General features: G+C 44.0%; 3 protein-coding genes across 3 annotated transcripts in view; 2 read left to right on the top strand and 1 right to left on the bottom strand.

The window, feature by feature from the left end:
* Positions 1–6,142, top strand: part of LOC126568314 (G1/S-specific cyclin-D3) — a 29,700-nt gene extending 23,558 nt beyond the window's left edge. The window contains exon 4 of the mRNA XM_050224773.1: positions 5,766–6,142. Coding sequence (XP_050080730.1) covers positions 5,766–6,142 — 377 coding nt within the window. The remainder of the gene's footprint in view (positions 1–5,765) is intronic.
* A 6,150-nt stretch (positions 6,143–12,292) lies between these two features.
* On the top strand, positions 12,293–16,375 carry LOC126568667 (helicase POLQ-like). Its single transcript, XM_050225182.1, has 5 exons — positions 12,293–12,653; positions 12,770–15,444; positions 15,597–15,980; positions 16,102–16,236; positions 16,297–16,375. The coding sequence occupies exons 1-5, from the start codon at positions 12,308–12,310 to the stop codon at positions 16,366–16,368; spliced, it is 3,612 nt and encodes a 1,203-aa protein (XP_050081139.1). The 5' UTR covers positions 12,293–12,307; the 3' UTR covers positions 16,369–16,375.
* A 375-nt stretch (positions 16,376–16,750) lies between these two features.
* LOC126568103 (probable cytochrome P450 9f2) lies at positions 16,751–19,178 on the bottom strand. The gene is made up of 2 exons (XM_050224521.1): positions 18,951–19,178; positions 16,751–18,175 (listed from the first exon to the last, which is right to left on the bottom strand). Exons 1-2 carry the CDS (start codon positions 19,160–19,162, stop codon positions 16,759–16,761), a joined length of 1,629 nt encoding a protein of 542 aa, XP_050080478.1. The 5' UTR covers positions 19,163–19,178; the 3' UTR covers positions 16,751–16,758.

Genomic DNA, 19,178 nt, shown 5'->3' with positions numbered 1-19,178 from the left:
CCTTTTTGAAGAAGCAAGCGCGCACCGAGCGACCCAACAGCGCAAAGATGTGTGCGTATGTTCATGTTTCGTTCTTAAAACGCTTTCCACCGTTTCAAGACGGGAAACGCATCGAATCTGTGCAATTCGAAACGGTTCCCGGGGTTTTGAATCCTCACCGTCCGACGCTTGGGTTTTCTGTCTCGTTGTGTGTTGTGATGCTGTTTTGATAAATTCGATTCTTTCGGTAGAGAAATTATTGGTGCGCTACCTTATATTCGCATTTGGAGATTCGTTCCGGAATCGGCAAGATTACTCTGCTCCGTTCCTTCTTAAGAAGCAGCCTATATTTGCTGCTTTGTGTTTACCGATCCGGAGATATTGATTCTCGGTGTGTGAGGATCGATGGAAAATGCATGCAATCGTGATAATTTATTTTGCACGATCATAATCTCGTACAAACGGGGTAGGGGCGTGTGGCTTTAAGCAGAACAAAAATCATCTTGCCTAATGAAACATCTACAGAAAAACCCACCCAAAGAAGCCAACCCTTTTCCTTGAAGGCTAAGGAGCGCGAAAAGAGTGTTCGTTTACATTTTTTTAAATGTAATCTTGCAAAATTAGTGCGTCTCCAGTTTATGTGTGTGGTGTATTATTACAACTCCTTGAAGCAGGGTATTTGGCCACACAATAAAAGCATCCTGCAAGAAACACGATCGTACCGCTTTCGACGTTTGAGGTTGCTCCAGGGCGTACGACTCTCTTCGGAGCAGCAGCTGTGTATGGCTATTAATGATTTGTTTCCTGCAAGCTAAATTAAATAAATACGAACCAAAGCGAATGTTGGAGGGGTTCGATGAATGCAACGAAATAAATATGTAACAATCGTAATCGTAAAACTTTGCCCGCGCCGTAACTCACCGTATCGCGGGAGGGATGGATGGGGTGTTCTTCTAGGTGAAAAACACCTTTAGCGATCGCTTCGAAGTATCGAATTGATAAGGACATTGCTCAACACAGACGTTCCCGTCCAGGTGAACGTGACGAGCAAGAGAGGGTGGCTCTCCTTCGTCCTTTTTTTCCTGTGACAAATGGCAAAAGGAAGCAGCAGCGAGAAGCTAGGAGGGTGTGCAAGAATAAGAAGGAACCGATCGTATTGCTGCACATTTTCTTGGGTCTCATCTACCCTACGCGACACGCAATAGTGCGTTCGTGTCTCGATTGTCGTCCTGCGCGCGATTTGAAATTGTAGCTAGCGATAGGAGATCCGGTTGTTTCGATACCGCTGTAGGTAGGGACGAAACGGAGTCCGGACACCAGGTGTTGAAGACGTTACATTAAGAGAGTATGGGAGGAAGAACTAAAGGAACTTTGGATGTATATCTCCCCACCCCAAGTCTTACGACGACTCGCCCGACCGCCTTCTTGCGTGTGTCCTCTTTCGCTCTGTGACATGTGTTGCACCCGGAGTGTGCCATCTGTGCAGCTTGTTGAATGCGATCATCAGCGTTTTGATCAATCGGCATGATAACCGTTCCCTTTTTTTGTGTAATGTTACTTCCGTTATGCAGAAACCCAAATGATACAAAGGAGCTTCTTTTTTTCAAACGGGGGACGTTGGAAGCTTTTCTTCCGGTGGATATTGTAGGTAATGACTACCTTCTTGCGATGTTACCTCTAAAAAAACGCACACGGTAGCTACAACCACACATATGCCCACACTTCCTCTGACGCGAGTGACATTAATTACAATTGGAAGAGTTTCCTCGGTTTTTCTTGGGCTAGTTGTCTTGGGCGAAATATTAAAAGAAAAATGAACGCTTTTTTTTGGGGGGGGGGGGGGGGGGGGGGGGGGGGTTGAGTGAAAGAAAAGAGGGCCCATTGCTGCTTTCGAACTGTAACGCGTGTAATTAGTAGTGTGGAAAGTTAAATGCTCTTAAACCTAGTTTTCGGAAGACATTCTCCAGATATTTAAACCTTTGGAATGTCATTTTATTAGTTGATAATAATTAACGCGACGTAAACGCGTGGTCTGAATGTCGGGCGACGAGTTTTACTACTGCCCATGAGAATGGCGCCAAGAAGTATTTTTGGGGCGGCTCGTTTGGCACAAACGTCTCGCCCGAAGGGCATTTAATGTTCAACTTATGCACAAACCAGCTCTTAACTAAGCCCTTGCGCGCCTATAGTAATGAACTTTAGGGCCCAATTTGCGGCTTGAAAACTGCCGAAAAGCAGCCGAGATGAGCGCCGTCTAGAGAGTCTGTCTGTCGTTCGCATTTAAGATAATAACTCCTGTACGCGGGGTGATGCGTTCGGTTTCTGTTTCGCTATTTCCTCTTCCGTTTCGATCAGCCTTACTGGTCTGTTCTTGGGTGGAAAGCGCGAGATGCAACCGTGTGTGCTCTAATCGAGCTTAACGCAAGAAAGGAAAAAAAATATATCCATAAATTGAGGGCAGGTGTTGGTCGTTGCTGCTGCTGCAACGGAACCACCGGCAGGTGAACGAGATGATGGAGCGCTTTTTTATTATTCGTCTCTTTATCGGTAGGGGTTTTTTTGTAAGGATACTCGGAAGAGACGCGAGACGCCCGCTAGTGTGTTGAGAGGATCGGTGCAACAACCCGGGGATGCAACTGGTTGATGGTGGTGACCCAACAAGTAGGGAAACAAAAATTATGCCAAAACAAAACTGAAAACTCTTAAATTACGCACACATAAAGAGAGACGTCCGAGGGACTGTGAGGCGCGACAGGTGCCATGCGTGAGTGATGATGAGAAGGAGAAACATAAGGCATTCATATAGAAATGCTGCTGCCGCTAACCAGACGAAACATCAAAATATGTTTCCTCTTTCGTACGTCCATGTGGATAGCGATCCTTTTGGTTTTCCAACCTCCAGAGTACGCAGATATCCTTGATCGCGTCTCTTTTCGAAATCCACAACGCAAGGTGCAACCTGGCTTTGTCTTACTTTATACAGATGGACGGCTGTGTCTGTCCGGGAGGTTGATATTGCCCCCTTTTTTGGCTTTCGCATAGAGCGTTCCAAGTGCAGCAGGCTGAAAGGAAGTGGGTTGTTTGTAAACAAAACGTTGCAGCAGCAGTTGTGCGCGCCATCATTCCGTCACGATTCCGAAACGATGTCTTCGGGGGAGGTTGTAGTGTTGCTCCAGCAGCTCCTCACTTCCACAACGCTCGCGTACCACAACTCGTTCTCCATCGCTTTAATACGCGCCAATTCAACAACCCGCAGACTAAAAGGCAGGACACGAAGGACATTTAAACGCGAAAAAGCTTTTCTTTTGGGGCCGACGCGCGCAACACCTGGCGTTCGAACGCGCAATGTATACAACTCCACAGCATGCAAGAGAGAGTAAAGCATTTATTTTGCACCTTTTAAAGGGGCAGATGTTGCTGTTGTTGGCGTGTTTAGCGTCTCTTGTGCTACTCGATGGGCCCGCAAAACGTAGCCAAAAATGGACCGGATATCTGTTTAAAATTGCAACACATTCATCCTCACCCCGATAGTATTTTTGGATCGTGATGTGTTCTCGCAATCGCCTTTTCGAATGGATAACTGCAAGTGCAACAAACGCGAACAGAGGGGCCGTGTTATCATCGTACATATGTGGCTTCTATGTGTTGCAAGTGCATTCCTGAACATACCGCCCCGGATAAGATAGTACCTCTCCGGGCGAGAGTTCCAGCACCAACACCATCTCACAGGGCCGCCTCTAGGCAAATCCGATTCGACGAAATCGTTGAAAGAATTTTTTTTGCACATAATGTGGGTGCCCCATCGGACGGACGATGGCGTAATTGGACTAAGGGTTTTTGTTTTGTTGTTAGCCCGCCTACGTAATCCGATACACTTCCGCCCACTCCCCCCTCCCCTAGATGGGGAAAAACCGTTTGCCATCGACGCCCCATCCCATCCCCCCGCAGAGGGTTAAACCCTTTCTTGAGCAATTCGACGACGATGACGACAACGACCACGACAGCGACTGCTGACCGGCGCACATGTGAAATCTATGCAACACATTCCACATTCGGGCAGGAAAAAAAAAGAATATACATTTGCTTGCTTGGTGCTGTAAAACGAATCGACGACTCGGAATTGCACATTTTGTTTAAATTGCCCTTTGCGCATTCCATTTTAGTGACGGGCGGCGTCCGGCGCATGTAATTTGTGCCTCAAAGACCTCGGAGTTGGGTGTCGGTTTTTTCCACTTTTTTGTCTTAAAGACTAAGACCTGTTTTTTTTTTGCGAGAGTCCTTAGGCTTTGTGCGCGCCATCGCCAGTAAAACAAATAACGCTAAAAGGAAGGCTAAAATTTCAGGATACGAATATAAATTGGAAGTCATAAAATATCTGTGTCTCTCTCTCGCCAAAATGCGAGACGTCCCAAGTCTTGTCTAGAGGATGCATTCTCCTCGAGGCCAAAGATTGTAAATACCAAACTCGATTTGGGTTTTGTTCCCTGTACCAATAAAGTATGAGGAAAATGAGCAGCGAGATGTTTAATTTCGCGTTGAAAAGCTGCACCGAGGGAAAAAAAAGGATCAAATAAACACCGAAAAGAACCTCAAAAAAAGGGGAAATAGGAGTAAAACGAGATCACTCTGGCCGTTGTTTCGGGATGTGATCGTGTGCTGTCTGGCCAAAAAGAAGGGATAGTTTATGGACTTTTGCAGGACTTGTCTATTAATGCATGAAGGATTTACTCATCGTTTAGATTTCTTTTTACGATCAACAAAATGCCAAAAAAACCCCGAAACGAATGGCGCACAATCGATTGATGAAACTTGAGTGATAATTGCACCCGTTTGTGGGATTGATTGTTTATTTACCCTTTAAATTATGGCTAGAATTGTGTGTGTGTGTGTGTGGATGATTCAGGAGTATATCCGAGGGCGAGTTTTATGGAAGAGGTTAAAATTGCGTTTTTGTACAGCGCTTTCTGGAGTCTGGAATTTCCACAAACCAAGTTTTTTTTTTGGATAAACACACGCAACAGAAAGATTCATTCAAAGAAAAACCGACATTCTTTACTGCCAAGTTTGCTCAGATGTTTGTAGATTTTACCCAAAAACGCACATGCATCCCTGCAGAAGAGAGCAAAACTGTATATTGCGTGTCCTTACAAATATCCTTCTTATTGTACGTCTCTTTATGTATTTGTGTAAGACGGAATAAAAGCTTGCGAAAGCATGAATTCCTTTTCCTCTTTACACGAAGCAAGAAATTTGAGCAGAAGAAAAACAAAACACGAAGGATCGAAATGAAATGGAATCGAAGAATAACATCTCATCTCCTTTGGCCTTGGTCTGCTTGCCTGGGTGCATCTTGGCGGTGTTTGTTATATACAGATACAAGATGATGCATTGGAGGGAAGAGATGGTCCCCGGATTGCAAGCGCAAAACACATCATGAAGACCAAAGGATATTGCTGCTTGCTTCACTGCACTGCCCACAGTTGGCAGAAGATCCCTAAGGACAAGATTTTCGTATATTCAGCCTCTTTTCGATGTACCTTTTTCCTCCGTTCAAGGTTCATTCTTATAGCTTTCTCTCTACCTGCGCAGTCCGAATTGCAATGAGCTTTGAAGAGAAGAGTCGTTCAGGGAAACTGATTGGCAAAATCCTTAGAAGCATATTCTACAGCTTCCTGTGCATGTTCTGCTTTTACCTGCTAGTTTTAAGAATGTTTCTCCATTCCGTCGCAATTGAATGTATTTCCTCTAACATTTTTTTTTCTCTCCTCTTTTATTTCATTAAACAGAAACCATCTTCATGCAAGTGGAACCATCACTGTTGGCCGTATCCTGCATCGCGTCGGCCACACGCGGTCTGAACGTATCGTCCAAGCACGCCGTCAATTACGATCTGTGCCGGCTGACCATGCACGATTCGCAGAAGATCGATGTGATCGTGAAGGTGATCGAAGAAATCGTGGCACGCGAAATCGCGGACAAGCAGATCCAGCAGCAGCAAGTCGCCCAACAGCAAGCCCAGCTGGCGGCCGCTGGCAGTAGCTGCAAGGAGCAGTACCAGCAAGCTCCCCAGCGGTTGGCAAATGCTACTAGCAACAGCAGTACGGTGCCACCTCAGCAACAGCAACCGGAAACACCTACGGATGTGCAGTACATCTTTTTCTAAAGAAACGGATTTTTCCCTCATGGAGGATGTGAAAAGCACGCGCGTCAAACGTAAGCATCTCTTCAATCACTCCCAGCGCAGTGCAGTTTGTGGTGGGGCGCGCACGGGGTGGATCAAAATCGATCGAGTATGACTTAAATCGAGCCATAACATGTTGAAAAACCCATAACACCCATCCTTCGCTGATTTTGTTGAACCAGCTTAGATCGCTTTTTTGCTGGGTGGGAAAAAGAATATTAGAATGTACATACAAAAAAAAAAGAGAGAAAGGGAGCGGAGAGAGTTGTCTTACGCGGTACCACGAGGGTGACGATGACCAAAAATATCGAAGGATTTCACGGGAAACAAAAACAGAGGAAAAATCAGTTTAGAGTTAGAAAATATCCTATGCAGAGAGCACACAGATTGGAGGCGCACAATATTTGTTTGGCGCACAAAAATTCTCATCCGTGGTTGCCTGATACACACCGACAGGTGTCTGTAGTCGATAAGCTTTATGCATATTTTTCCTCAGCTTCCCCACGAAACAAGAAGAGCGAGAGCGAGGGCAGCATAGCAGTGGAAAGGAAGAGTAATTTTCATTACTTTTTCCACAGTTTTTGTAGTTTTTTTTTTGTAAATATTAATTAAACTAGGTTTAGAAATTGCTTACCCCCTACCATCCAGCTGCCGACTCTTTTCAACCAACCGATTGTTTTTTCTTTTTTTTTCAATCCGCCCTTAATAGTTTATCTTTTATGCATTATTTTTATTCAATTCCTATATTGATATCCTCAGAGTTACAAGAATTCACATTTTTTTGCTTTTTGTTTTTCTTCTACCCTTGTTCGATTCTATCTGAAACTGTTGAAAAGAAATTTAAAGAAGAAAGGAAGGAAAAAAGCAGATTAGGAAAAACAAACGTGTCGCGTGTGTGTTTGCAGCGCATTTATATGTATATATTATTTTTTGAAAATTTCACAAATTTTTGTTACTAATGTATGAGAATCCGCAACACACAAACCAAGTTTATTATCGTTTTTCTTATTTTTTTTACATATATAACTTCTCTGTGTGTCGTGGAAGGCCACTTACACGACCGTGCGCCCGCACGCTTCCTAGCCTGCGCGCCTCGTCCGTGTGATATCGCGATAACGCGAGGCGTGACAATGTACAAAAGATATGTTTGTTTGCAAGAGAAAGAGAGAGAGAGAGAAAAGAGACAGCATCAAGAAACGGAGAGAAGCAGGAGAAAGTAAATACGCACGGGGGCCACACCACATACATGCGTGGCTCCGGTTGTGTTGCGGAGACCGATAGCATTTAAAGGGACACACCACACTACACACTTCTGACTGAATGCAAGAACCTTTACTTCACACTTCATCACCAGGCGCCTGAACTACCACCGCCACCATCACCTACCTTCCCTTGTACATTGTTCACAATAGCATCTCGCGCACCCTTTGGTGTGGCGGTGGTGGCTGAGGTCGGTGCAGTAGGGCGCGCTGAGAAAGCACACAATAACAGAACTGAACGAAGAAACGCATGCCACTACCCCGAAAAGATAAGAATTTTCCTCCCGATACTTACATTTCGGTAGTTCGCAGTTGAGAAGAAGAAGACAGCAGCAAATGCTGATAGGAAGTTGGCACTGTTTTTTTTTTGCTTTATCTTTTACGTGGGCATATTGGTTTTCTTAGAAAAACCAGAAGGTGTTGCGGATATCCGTGACAAACACTCACGGGGGTTGATCGCTGGCGCGCCCTTCCTAATGCCCTTCTGTTGCGGGGTTTTCGTTGTCGATTGTAAATATTAGGGCCACATCTGCGCGACAAGAAATATAGCGCACGGAGGGATGTGAGAGGGAGAGAGAGAATATCATCAATGAACCTAGATTCTAGTTTTGTAGACGATCACTCGATTCATTCATCAATTGTCGAGCGTTAAACTTATTTTTTGATCTTCACTGTGGACAAGATCACATTCAAAATTTAGATCGTTTTCAATCTTTTATCTTCTTGTTCTAATGTTTTGATCTCGTTTATATTCCCTTGGAGTTTTTTTTTTAATAGCATGCAACAGAATCTGTTACGTTTTCTTTTCCATTTTTATATCGATTGTTTGTTTTCCATTCACTGTACCCTGTTGTTTCGGTTTTGGATTATTCTTTTTTCTTTTATAATCCAATTGTTTGCTTTTTTCTTAACAAAATGATGTTTGTAAATCGTGAAAAAACTACGTTATGTTTGAGCGGGCTAAATTAGAACTTATACAAACATTTTTGTTGTTGTAAGTTTATAATGCAAAATCAAATAAAATAAAAAATAGGTTAAATAGAACGGGGACACATACTAAAGTAGGCGAGATAAAGTAAAGAAGAGTAAGGAGAGGAGATGAAAAAACCTACAAAAAACTAAAATTGGAAACCACATACGCTTTTGAATTTATTAAGTAATGAAAAAACAAACGGTGCGCCAACGATGCGCGTTAAATTCGTCACCAAGTAGTAGTACTAGTAGTGAGTAGTTCTTTGGTAGTAAGCTCTAGTAAAAAGCTAAAAATCGTCTACTACTATGAGCACCTCTTGTGGTGTGTTCTTGTACCTTTTTTATACCTTCTCTTACCGCGCGATTGCATCACTTCTTTAAGCGTTTTGCGAGCGCTGCACCGGTTGATGTAGAAAAGAAAAGTGAAGAAGGTGCAGGTCGAAATGCAGCATAAATACACGCACACACACACTATCGAGCCGTGTAAACTGCTCCAGTTAATTTCAGTTCCCTGTATACAACCCGGTTGAGGTGCATTTTTTGATCATCGATAAGCATATCGATATAGGGTTGAAATACCGTCTCTTTGGGGGGTGCATTGATCGATTGGAGGTCTCTGGAAAACTTCAGAACATTTAGCTGATGTCGTTGCACCTGACTAAATGATTCTATTACCTTTTTTGTAACGATTTATTTGAATCCTCTTTGAATTAAATTGAATTTTCGATTTTTTTATCGTAAATAAAAACTACATTTATTTATTTAAAAAATAACAGAGTAGGAAAAAAGGTGCATAGACATAACTGCAAGAGGAAAAAAAGTATAGCAGACACTTACAAAACTAGCAATAGAAATAGAGAACAAACGGAGGAAAAGGATGTAAAAAGTAAACTAGGAAAACTAGGAAACGAAAGACTACTAAAGAATAGATGGACATACACGAAAAACAGAGCAGATCAACGGGCAGAAGACAGTGGAAAACAGAGCTCCAACTTCCCCATCACAGTGAGGGACACTTAGTGAGGATGACTCTTTTTTTTGTACATGTGTGGGTATATTATATTTAGATTGTAATATGTTTTATTGCCAAAGAAGTAGTAAGCTAGCATAGTGAGATAGAAATGAAAAACAGAGTAATAGAAGGCGACGAAAAGGACGAAGGGGACGAAGAACAGTGACGAAAAAAAAAAGGATGAAAAAGGACTGCTTAAGAGTACGTTATGAAGATTTCATGAAAAGAGGAAAATATACAGCATAACTGGTAGTGAAAAAGCGTACAATTACACACATACTACTACTACTAGCATCAACAGAGAAAGAGAGCTTACAGACAACACATTCAACATGCCATTACGACAACATATACTGTGCACTACTTAAAATGAAATACAAATCCTTCTAGATATTAAGATTTAAGAACAAAATCCCAGTTCAGATGGACGAAAAGGATTAAGCGACATGAACCCAGTTATAAAAACCGATATCAATAAGAACCGAAACCTCGACTTGCTGTGTGTTGTTGAGGATGAAGATCGCGTTTGTGTAGTAAACGTGTAAGTTGTGGAGGACCATTTTCTTATGAAGTGCATAGCATCAGCGATATTTTTTCATATTTTGTAGCATTTATGCTCGTTGCACAAAAATCTCCACCGTATATGTTCAATTTTCAACTCGCAAAACTGCGCAAAAACCATCAGACGACACAACAGAGCAAGAGAGTGTGAGAGACTTATTATTTCAGACTGCCAGATCTCATTTTATAAAAAAAACGTTTTTTTGTGAACATTACACACTGCATTATATAAGCGAAAAGAAAGGGAGAAAAAGAGAGAGAGAGAGAGAGAGAGAGATAAAGTGGAAAAAAGTATAGGAAAGAAGGATATTGAAACAATGTGAAATGACAGTGTTACTTCGTCTCCTGTAAAAGGATGTAAATAAAGTAGATCTAACATAGAAAAGGATAGATGATAATAGGAATAGATAGCGTGTATCAGTGGTGGACTACATAAGGAAGTACAGTTGCATAATATAGAACATTAAGGATAGGAATATTCCTGCTTACTACCGCGCGGGAAGAAGTAGTGGAATCTAAATTCTAAACGGAATTACACCGTAAACCTACTTAAACACGACGTAAGGTTTATCTTTGTCTGGAGGGAAATTATTTGTTCGTTTCGTTCTTTTCCGCATAAATCTTTTTTTTTTTCTTTCTTATGGTAGTTGATTTGTTAGGATGTTTCGCGTCTCATTTTCGCCCTTTTTATATTTTGTTTCTTTTGACAAAAATTTGCAACACTTTTTTTGTTAATCTAGTCTTAAATAAGAGAATTTATATTAATTTATATGATGATTGTAAAGAAGCAAAAAAAAAGAAAAACCAAAACCAAATTGTCAGCAACAACATCAACAACATGAAAAAAAAACAGATAGAAAAGGTAAATAGAAAAACAGGAAAGGTAAATTTGAAACGGAAAACAGATTGTGGAACACAGAACTACAGTTGAGAGAGTTGCAGGTTAGTGCTACAGGTACACACATGAATGAATGATTGCGCTTAACGTTTTACCAGATGTAACATTTATTTTAGGACCAACGAAGAAAAAGGCGAATAGTGAACAAAATGGTGCATTTATTATTCTATTTTTTTGTTTGTTTTCGTGTTATACACAAACACAAGATTTCTGCCTCTTGATATGCATTTTTCTTTCCTCCCGACTAGCTGTCAATTGTTGTTGGTATATTAAGTTACACGCCAGAGCGTGGTGTGTGTTTGTGTTAGGTTTAATTTTACCATAAGATCTACTAAGGATGAGAAAATATTAAAATAAAAGAAAAAACATGTTTGGAATCAACGAAAAAAATAAAACTTAGTCTCGCTGCGTCTGTCTGTTTGTAAAGATGTAACAATTTTGGCGTAAAAAGTAGCATTTAAGCCGTTCCTTCTATTAAAACCACACTCACATTTGTACAGTGTAGTGAAAGGCGTCTTTGGTGCTGATTTCCTTCTAATGTGTATAAGCGTGTAAGGAAGGGGAAAAAATGAATAATACGCTTGTTAAAATGTGTTTCTTTTTTTATACGAAGCAAACAATCACTCACAGTTCAGATGCATTTTGTGTTTATTTGAATGTTCAGCAAGTTTTTTTTTTTGAGGATGTAACTACATGTAACAGTGTACCTTGCGAACGAGTTTTTTTGTCATATTTTGTTCATCCCACAACTAAAAGTGTATAAAATAAAAAGTGAAATGAAAAAGAGAGGATGAGGTAATTTTGAATATTTTTTAACTACAGCATTCGAAATTAGAATTTAATGGTAATATGTCATATTACTTTTGCAAATAGTTGATGGAGTGAGAAAGCTACGATAATCCCTTTTTAATAACGACCATTTTGAATTTAGTACACAGATGAAATATTTCACGTCAGTTGAATGAAATGTTTCAGCATGTTGATTCGATTTCCGATCGGCTACTCAGTGTTGTCGAATCGAGGCTATGCGCAATTTGCTTAGTTTCTACAATCAACAAAAACTTAATAAAAATACCTTAAATGATCTTTTATCTTCTTTTAAACAGTTGAACAACTAATAAAACGAGTTAAATTCATCAACAAACAAGCATGAAACGATAAAAAATCCAAGGCAAACGACGAGACAGTACCATCGTGCAGAATTTTGACAGCTCTTCAGATGTCAGCGCACTATTGTTCCGGGCGATCAACACAAGCCAAACATTTCCTAATTTTCACCCCAACCACAACGATGCCGGGGCATGGCTTTATTTCAGTGTAAAATTCTCTTCATTTATACTAATGTAAACTAAGCACACATAGTATGTAGCATAATGTATATTACGTGTACAGTAAATGTTCTTTAGTTACCGTATAAAAAGCCCGATAAGTATAGCAGTATAAGCATGTCGAAAAGTGCGTCAAACAAACAACCTGGCAACCGGAGCTTCCGTGTGCCGGCCACCGTACTGCCACCGAAGACACGGCGCGGTTTGCAGCCATTGGATGGGCGATCGACGCGAGCAGCGTCCACTGTACGATCACCGGTTGCAGTTCGGACGGCCAAACGGCGCGATGATACGATTCAGCTGATGGATATGGACAATACGCTGCTCAATGCGGTCGATTTGGATAGTATCGAGACGCAGCAGATTACGTCGGCATCATCCACCGGCAGAGCACGCTCACCGTCGATCTTTTCGTCCCGTGTTGCGATGAGCACTCAACCGAAACGGTCACATTCTTTGGGTGGTAGGTAATGCAGCGTTAACCGTTATTTCAATGTCCACCTTCCACCTAACTAACAGGAACGAAGGTTGAAGATCGAGTGAATGTAATGAGAATATTTTCGTCTTCCTCCGTAACAGCGGTCCGGGGGGACAAAATGACGGAAAGCACACCGAAGCGCCGAAAATCGTCCGCCGGAGGACGAACCATCGTTGTGCTGCAGATGAGTATGGAGGGAGAGGAGGTGGAAGGTGGAGAACAAGAAGCAACAAACGCCTCTACAAATCGTTCGAAAAGCAGCAGCAACACGAAGGATAGTGGTTGTTCCGAGCGGAAAACTATCAACACCGGGTTTGAAGATGAGGACGATGAAGAATATCTGTTGGATGTAATGATTCCTTGTGGTCAGCAGCAGCAAACGGAAACTACCGACCACTTCATTCGGGACAAGCTTCGACGGTTGAGTGGCGTTCAGAACGGTCTATCACAGGTCTGCTTGGAGGATAACGCATTCGAAGTGTTCACAAACCGTGCCATCTACTCGCAATACCTCCGACTCGAGCAATCCGTTGTGGATGAGGGTTTGGAGAAGATTGATCCTATATTTGGGTCCCAGGTGGAGCGTGATCCTGACTGCCACACGTCACCGTTAAGCTCGTCGTTGCGCGTTGCGCACGGCAGCCAGCAGCATCGGCTGCAGGTGAGCGAAGTACAGCGAATTTTCGCCAACTGCGAACGAACGCTCCTAGATCTGACGAATATCGTTCCGGAAGGTGGGAATGACAATGGTTCACCACAGCCCAAAATTTCATCGAGCCTGGCAGCGATTAACTGGGATGAGGAGATCAACCAGCAGCCGGCCGGGATAGCACCGTCTTCCGCCGCTCCGCCACGCGTTTCCTCGCTCTTCCTCGAGAAGGGTCCATTTTACGGGTTACCGAACACCGTCCGACGAATACTGCACGATTTCCGTGGTATCGATGAGTTGTACGATTGGCAGCGCGAATGTCTCGCCCTACCCGCGGTACAGGAGCGCCGCAATCTTATCTACGCACTGCCTACCAGCGGAGGAAAAACGTTGGTAGCGGAAATTCTGATGCTACGGGAAATTATCTGCCGGTTGCGGAACGTTCTCTTCATTGTGCCGTACGTATCATTGGCGCAGGAAAAAATGATCGCTCTCAGCCCGTTTGCGCTGGAGTTGCAGTTCCTGCTGGAGGAGTACAGTGGTGGCAAGGGACAGTGTCCACCGCGCAAGCGGCGCAAAAAGAACACCATCTTCGTCTGCACGATCGAGAAAGCGTTACTGCTGATGGATTCGTTGGTAGAAGCGGGCCGGGCGAACGAAGTCGGATTGATCGTGATCGATGAGTTACACATGATCGGTGAACAGCGGCGTGGCGCTTGTCTGGAGATGCTCATCACGAAGGTGCAGGTGCTGCGTGCCGGCATCCAGATAGTGGGCATGAGCGCGACGATCGGCAATCTGACGGAAGTGGCCCGGTTTATGCTGGCGGACGTTTACACTCGAGATTTCCGACCGGTCGAACTGAAAGAGTTCGTCAAGTGCGGGGAAGATCTGTACGAAGTACGAAGCCGGGAACAGGCGGGACACGCGGAGGATGTTTTCGGCGAAAAGCGAACGCTTGAGTTTCCGGAGTACGCTGAAGAACTGCAACGACTAGATACGGATCATGTTGTACGGCTAATACTGGAGGTAATTCCCGAAAGCTCTTGCTTAGTGTTTTGTCCTACAAAAAACAAATGTGAGAGTTTGTGTGCAATGCTGGCGAAGCATTTGCCACCCCGGTTAGCAGAGCATAGGGCGGTCGAAAAAGAGCAGATCATACGGGCGCTTAAGGAGGATGGTTCGATTGCTCCGATACTTCCGCTAGCGTTCCGTGTCGGTGTGGCGTACCATCATGCCGGGCTAACGCAGGACGAACGTCGCACGATCGAGGATGCGTATCGTGCCGGAATTCTGTCTCTGATCGTTTGCACCTCAACACTAGCCGCCGGAGTAAATCTGCCCGCTCGACGAGTAATCATCCGTTCGCCGTACATCGGGAACAGCTTCCTCACGCTGAGTCGCTACAAGCAGATGGTGGGACGTGCGGGTCGGGCCGGTTTCGGGGAAACGGGCGATTCGATCCTGATTTGTACCCAGCGCGATATACCGCAAGTTTGTGAGATGCTTTGCGCCCCGATGGACATAGCCGAATCGTCGCTAATAGCGGACGATCGGGCTTACTTTAAATCGCTCATACTTAGCGCCATCGGGTTGGATCTTTGTGAGACGCGGGAAGCATTGCAAGCGCTCGTTCGGTGCACTCTATTAGCACAACAAGCCACGAGAAGATCTATCGACCTAGAAGCTGTCACAGACGAAACGATCACTCAACTTTACCAAGGGAACGCGATTAAAGCGCGACACGACAGTTGTCTACGTAATCCACCCAACATGCTGGTAGAAATTGAATCTGACCTCCAGGACCGTAGTCCAGCAAAGACGACAAGTTGTGCACAGTACGAAAGTCACGCTACCGGACCGACGTTTATCCGAGTGCACAAAGCGGCAGCACATCCGGGGAAGCTGATTAAAACGATTCAGCGAACAAGTCCGCTGGAAGTGAATCGGCTCGGGAAGGCAGCAATTCGGGCAGGATTTGATATGGAGCGAGCGGTTCGGTTTTATGATGAGATGAGGGCGCTCGGGGAGAGTTTGTGTGTGTTGGATGAGTATGATTTGTTGCATTTGATACTGCTGGAGGATGGTCGTGAGGTGCAGCTGAAACAGGATGATTTTATCATACTGGTAAGTTGGCGATGTGTTTTTAAAATGTGGGACATTTAAGTTACCGCACTTTTACGGAGGATGAAGGACTTTAGTCAACATACATATTGAAACAACATTTTTTGTAAATAGTCATATTGATTTTATGAATTTTCTTTCACTGTCACGCCCAGGTAAACCAATTGTCCAATGAGCAACTTAAGATAGCTGAACGGTACGGTATTAACAATGGACTAATTGCAAAGATTCTAACGCGCCGGTCAATGCTCGGAGACACCCAGTACAAGATGATGCGCTTCATCCGGCTGCTGATTGTGCACGACCTGTGGAAGCAAACCGCACTGCAGGATGTGGCCCACCGGTATCACGTGAATGCAGGCGCCCTGCAAACTCTGATGACTAGTACGGCTGGTACGGCTTACAGTTTGTTGCGCATGTGTGAAGAGATTCCGGAGCTGTGGGCGTTCAAGCATCTACTAACGGGCATGACGGAGCGGTTGACGCACTACTGCAAGTTGGAGTTGCTTCCACTGCTAGAATTACCTTCGGTGAAGGTGGTAAGGATATACGTAGACTCAATGATCGACGAGGTGTTAAAGTAACCGGTCTCCTGAATGGGTCATGAAAAGCTACTATTTAACATTGATTTCAATCGCCATAATTCTTTCCTCTCGCCAGGGTCGCGCTAGACAGTTGTTCCGGGCAGGATATACCACACTGGCATCAATCGCTCGGGCCAAATCGAAAGAACTGGTCGAAACCATCGAACATATGAACTACCGGACCGCGAATCATTTGATACTCAGCGCGAAGGTAACGACAGCCGTCACTTTGCAGAAATTGTAAGTGTTTATTTACTTCCCTTCCTTACAGGCCAAACTTATGGAAGAAGTCGATGCGCTACGCGAACAAGCAGAGGAATATCTGTCCCAGCTGAACCGTTAGGGTGTATGGCTTTCATGCCGCGACGTTTCTCCGTTTCCGTATATAGCGGAGATGTGTTGTCAGCATTCAAGGAGCGGATGAACTTAAAATCGAATTTCGAAATTGAACTGAGAACAACCAAATGATGACAAATTAGCGAACTATTGTTGTTGGGAGAAGGTAGTGGTGAGCTTTAAAAGCGTACCATCCCTTCTCTAGTGTATTGCGGACACAGTCGCATAGCGGCTCAGTGATCTGTTGTTGATTGTATTATTGATAGATTTTTTTTTCCTTTTGCACTGGCCGAGCATCTTGGCAGAAATCTTATGATCCTAAATAAAACAAAGGAGCGAAAGAACTTCTTTTCGAACTACTACTCCATTTGCCGAATGCTTAAATCACCTATAAACCTTAATTATCTTTCTTTCTCGGTCGGAACTCCACAAACACACCTTTCTCGCTGCGCATGCCGGCAAAACCCTTGGCCAGTCGCAGCGGTATCTGAGTGTTGGGTGTTTTTTCGAACGAGAATTCCAGCAGCATGTAGTAGACGATGGCCTTCACTTCCATCAGCGCAAACCGAGAACCGATGCAGTTGCGTGGCCCGATACCGAACGGCAGGTAGGTGCCTGGGTTAATTTTCTCGCGATTTTCTTCATTGAAACGCTCCGGATCGAATTTGTTCGGGTTTGGATAGTACTGTGGGTCACGGTGAAGGCCTGCAACCGGGAAGAATATCACCGTACCCTTGTCGATGGTAAACTTAAGCCGATCGCCATCATCAACTACGTAATCGCGCACACACAACCGATCGGTAGCGGGTGCCGGACTCCACATACGTAACCCCTCCGATACCACCATGTCCATGTACTGCATGCCCTGGACCGCATCGTACGTGAGTGGGCCTCCGCCAAGTGATTTGCTTGTCGCAACGATCTCCTCGTACAGTTTGTCCTGGACTTCTTTGTTAATGGCGAGCTCGTAAGCAAGGAACGTCAGACACGTTGAAACGGTGTCAAAGCCGGCCAGGAAAAAGATTAAACATTGTGCCACCATCTCGAGTTCGGTCATCTGAATACCCTTGCCAGATTTGCCCACTTCCGATTCCTCAACGGTCGCAAAACCCTTCACTTCTTCATGATCATCATCTTCACGCTTCAGTTTGGCTGCTCCCTTGCGTGCCTGCATCAGCAAATGCACCATATCCGGGCGTACGATACCGTGTGCGTCTCGAGTTTTTAGCGTATCGCGTATAATCTCGACAAAATAGTCGCTCTGCTCACGATCGAACAGATCCAGGCTTAGATAGCTCATCAGTTTGGGCAGCAGCCGGAAACCGAGCATTTTTACCATTACGATCGGCCGATTGAATGCCATCATTTTTTTGCCATTAATGTAGAAATCATTGTCCGCGTTCTTGAGCGAGTCAACCTTGATGCCGAACGCACACGTCGCTATAACGTCGTTGGCGTACCGCGTAAACACATCCTTCATTTCGTGCTCCCGTGCCCGGCCGCCACTGTTGCGGATCTCCTCCTTGTAGAACTTGGCCATGTTGGTACTGCACTCAACGATCAGATCGAACATTTGGCGCATTTTGCTGCCAGTAAAGGCGGGACTCAGTGTGGCTCTCATATCGCGCCACCGTTGATCGTTCATTGCAATGAGGGTCTTGCTGAACAGAGCCTTGTTGTTGGAATCTTCATTGTTGCCAAATACTGGCCGGTGGTTGACGAAGTAGTCGAAATCTTTCACTCCAATCTTTTTGATAAGCTCCGGGTCGCGCACCACGAACACGGGTTGCAAAGTGTCGATCATACCGAAAACTCTGGAATCCGGAAAGAAGGGCCAGTGCCAATTAGTCAAACATGTAAGGATACCCAAAGGTTCATCTGTCATTGTTTTTGTAATACATTTAAAGAGAGAGAGAGAAAGAGCGAGGAGAGAGCTATTAGAGTTGTCATTAAAGTTTAGTTCCTTCAAGTACTGGGCGCCTCCAGCAACATTGAAAAATGATGCTGTGGATGAAAAAATATTTACTTTTACGTTCCGGTAATAAGTTTCATAACAGTCTAGAGGAATCAATTTTTATTATTCTCGGCTACCCGATTGTGATTACTATTTAAAGCGCTTCAGAGGGCTCACTAGTAATTATTCAAAATTATTGTAGAGATCCTTGACGTATTATAATTTTCTCCCAAACACTCTGCAATCCGCCTCCACACGTACCGAGACCCTTCGACAGGTACATGCTCTGATACTTTATCGTCATTGCATGTATCGTTAGTTTCATCATTTGTACTTCGCGTGGTAATGTCAATATTGAAGAATGATATAATACACGAATTTTGCTAAAAAACGATTTGATAAGCCCGCTATCAAGAACAGCGCTACAACTACATTACGTCCATAGATAGCAATACATTGAACACATAGACAGCTCAAGAGCTCGACTGCTACCCATCATTACACGTGAAGACTAAATATGTGGAGATCAATATTCGCAAAGTCACTTACGTCACTTGGATCATTAATACTCTACTTTAATTGAATTTTCGAACATCAGATTCCCTCTCCGCACTGTTTTTCTCCTTTCTACTTACTTAACCAGCGGGAACTTGTTGTAAATGTCGATGATAAAATCAGTGAAAGAAGTTTTCTTCATCACCAACCGACGTGTGCTCCCGAAAAGCGGCACCGTCGCCAGCGATGGAATCGGTTTGTCGTGGAAATAGTTATTATTCTTCGTAATGTAGTAGTAGACGATGCCGAGGATCGCCACCAGCGGCATCAGTATCATCAAATCGATCTCCATTGCTGGAGCTTTTGTT

Source organism: Anopheles maculipalpis, chromosome 2RL (genome assembly GCF_943734695.1).
Source record: "Anopheles maculipalpis chromosome 2RL, idAnoMacuDA_375_x, whole genome shotgun sequence".
Lineage (NCBI taxonomy): Eukaryota > Metazoa > Arthropoda > Insecta > Diptera > Culicidae > Anopheles > Anopheles maculipalpis.
Note: the sequence above shows the minus strand (reverse complement) of the source record. Positions and strands in the feature narration are given on the sequence as shown.

Bases quoted from the DNA above. Each gene is read 5' to 3' on its own strand.
- LOC126568667 (XM_050225182.1), top strand. From the start codon at position 12,308: ATGTCGAAAAGTGCGTCAAACAAACAACCTGGCAACCGGAGCTTCCGT. The intron at 12,654-12,769 runs GTAGGTAATGCA...CCTCCGTAACAG, and splicing joins ACGGTCACATTCTTTGGGTG to CGGTCCGGGGGGACAAAATG. The intron at 15,981-16,101 runs GTAAGGATATAC...TCCTCTCGCCAG, and splicing joins AATTACCTTCGGTGAAGGTG to GGTCGCGCTAGACAGTTGTT.
- LOC126568103 (XM_050224521.1), bottom strand. From the start codon at position 19,162: ATGGAGATCGATTTGATGATACTGATGCCGCTGGTGGCGATCCTCGGC. The intron at 18,176-18,950 runs GTAAGTAGAAAG...TCCGGATTCCAG, and splicing joins AACAAGTTCCCGCTGGTTAA to AGTTTTCGGTATGATCGACA.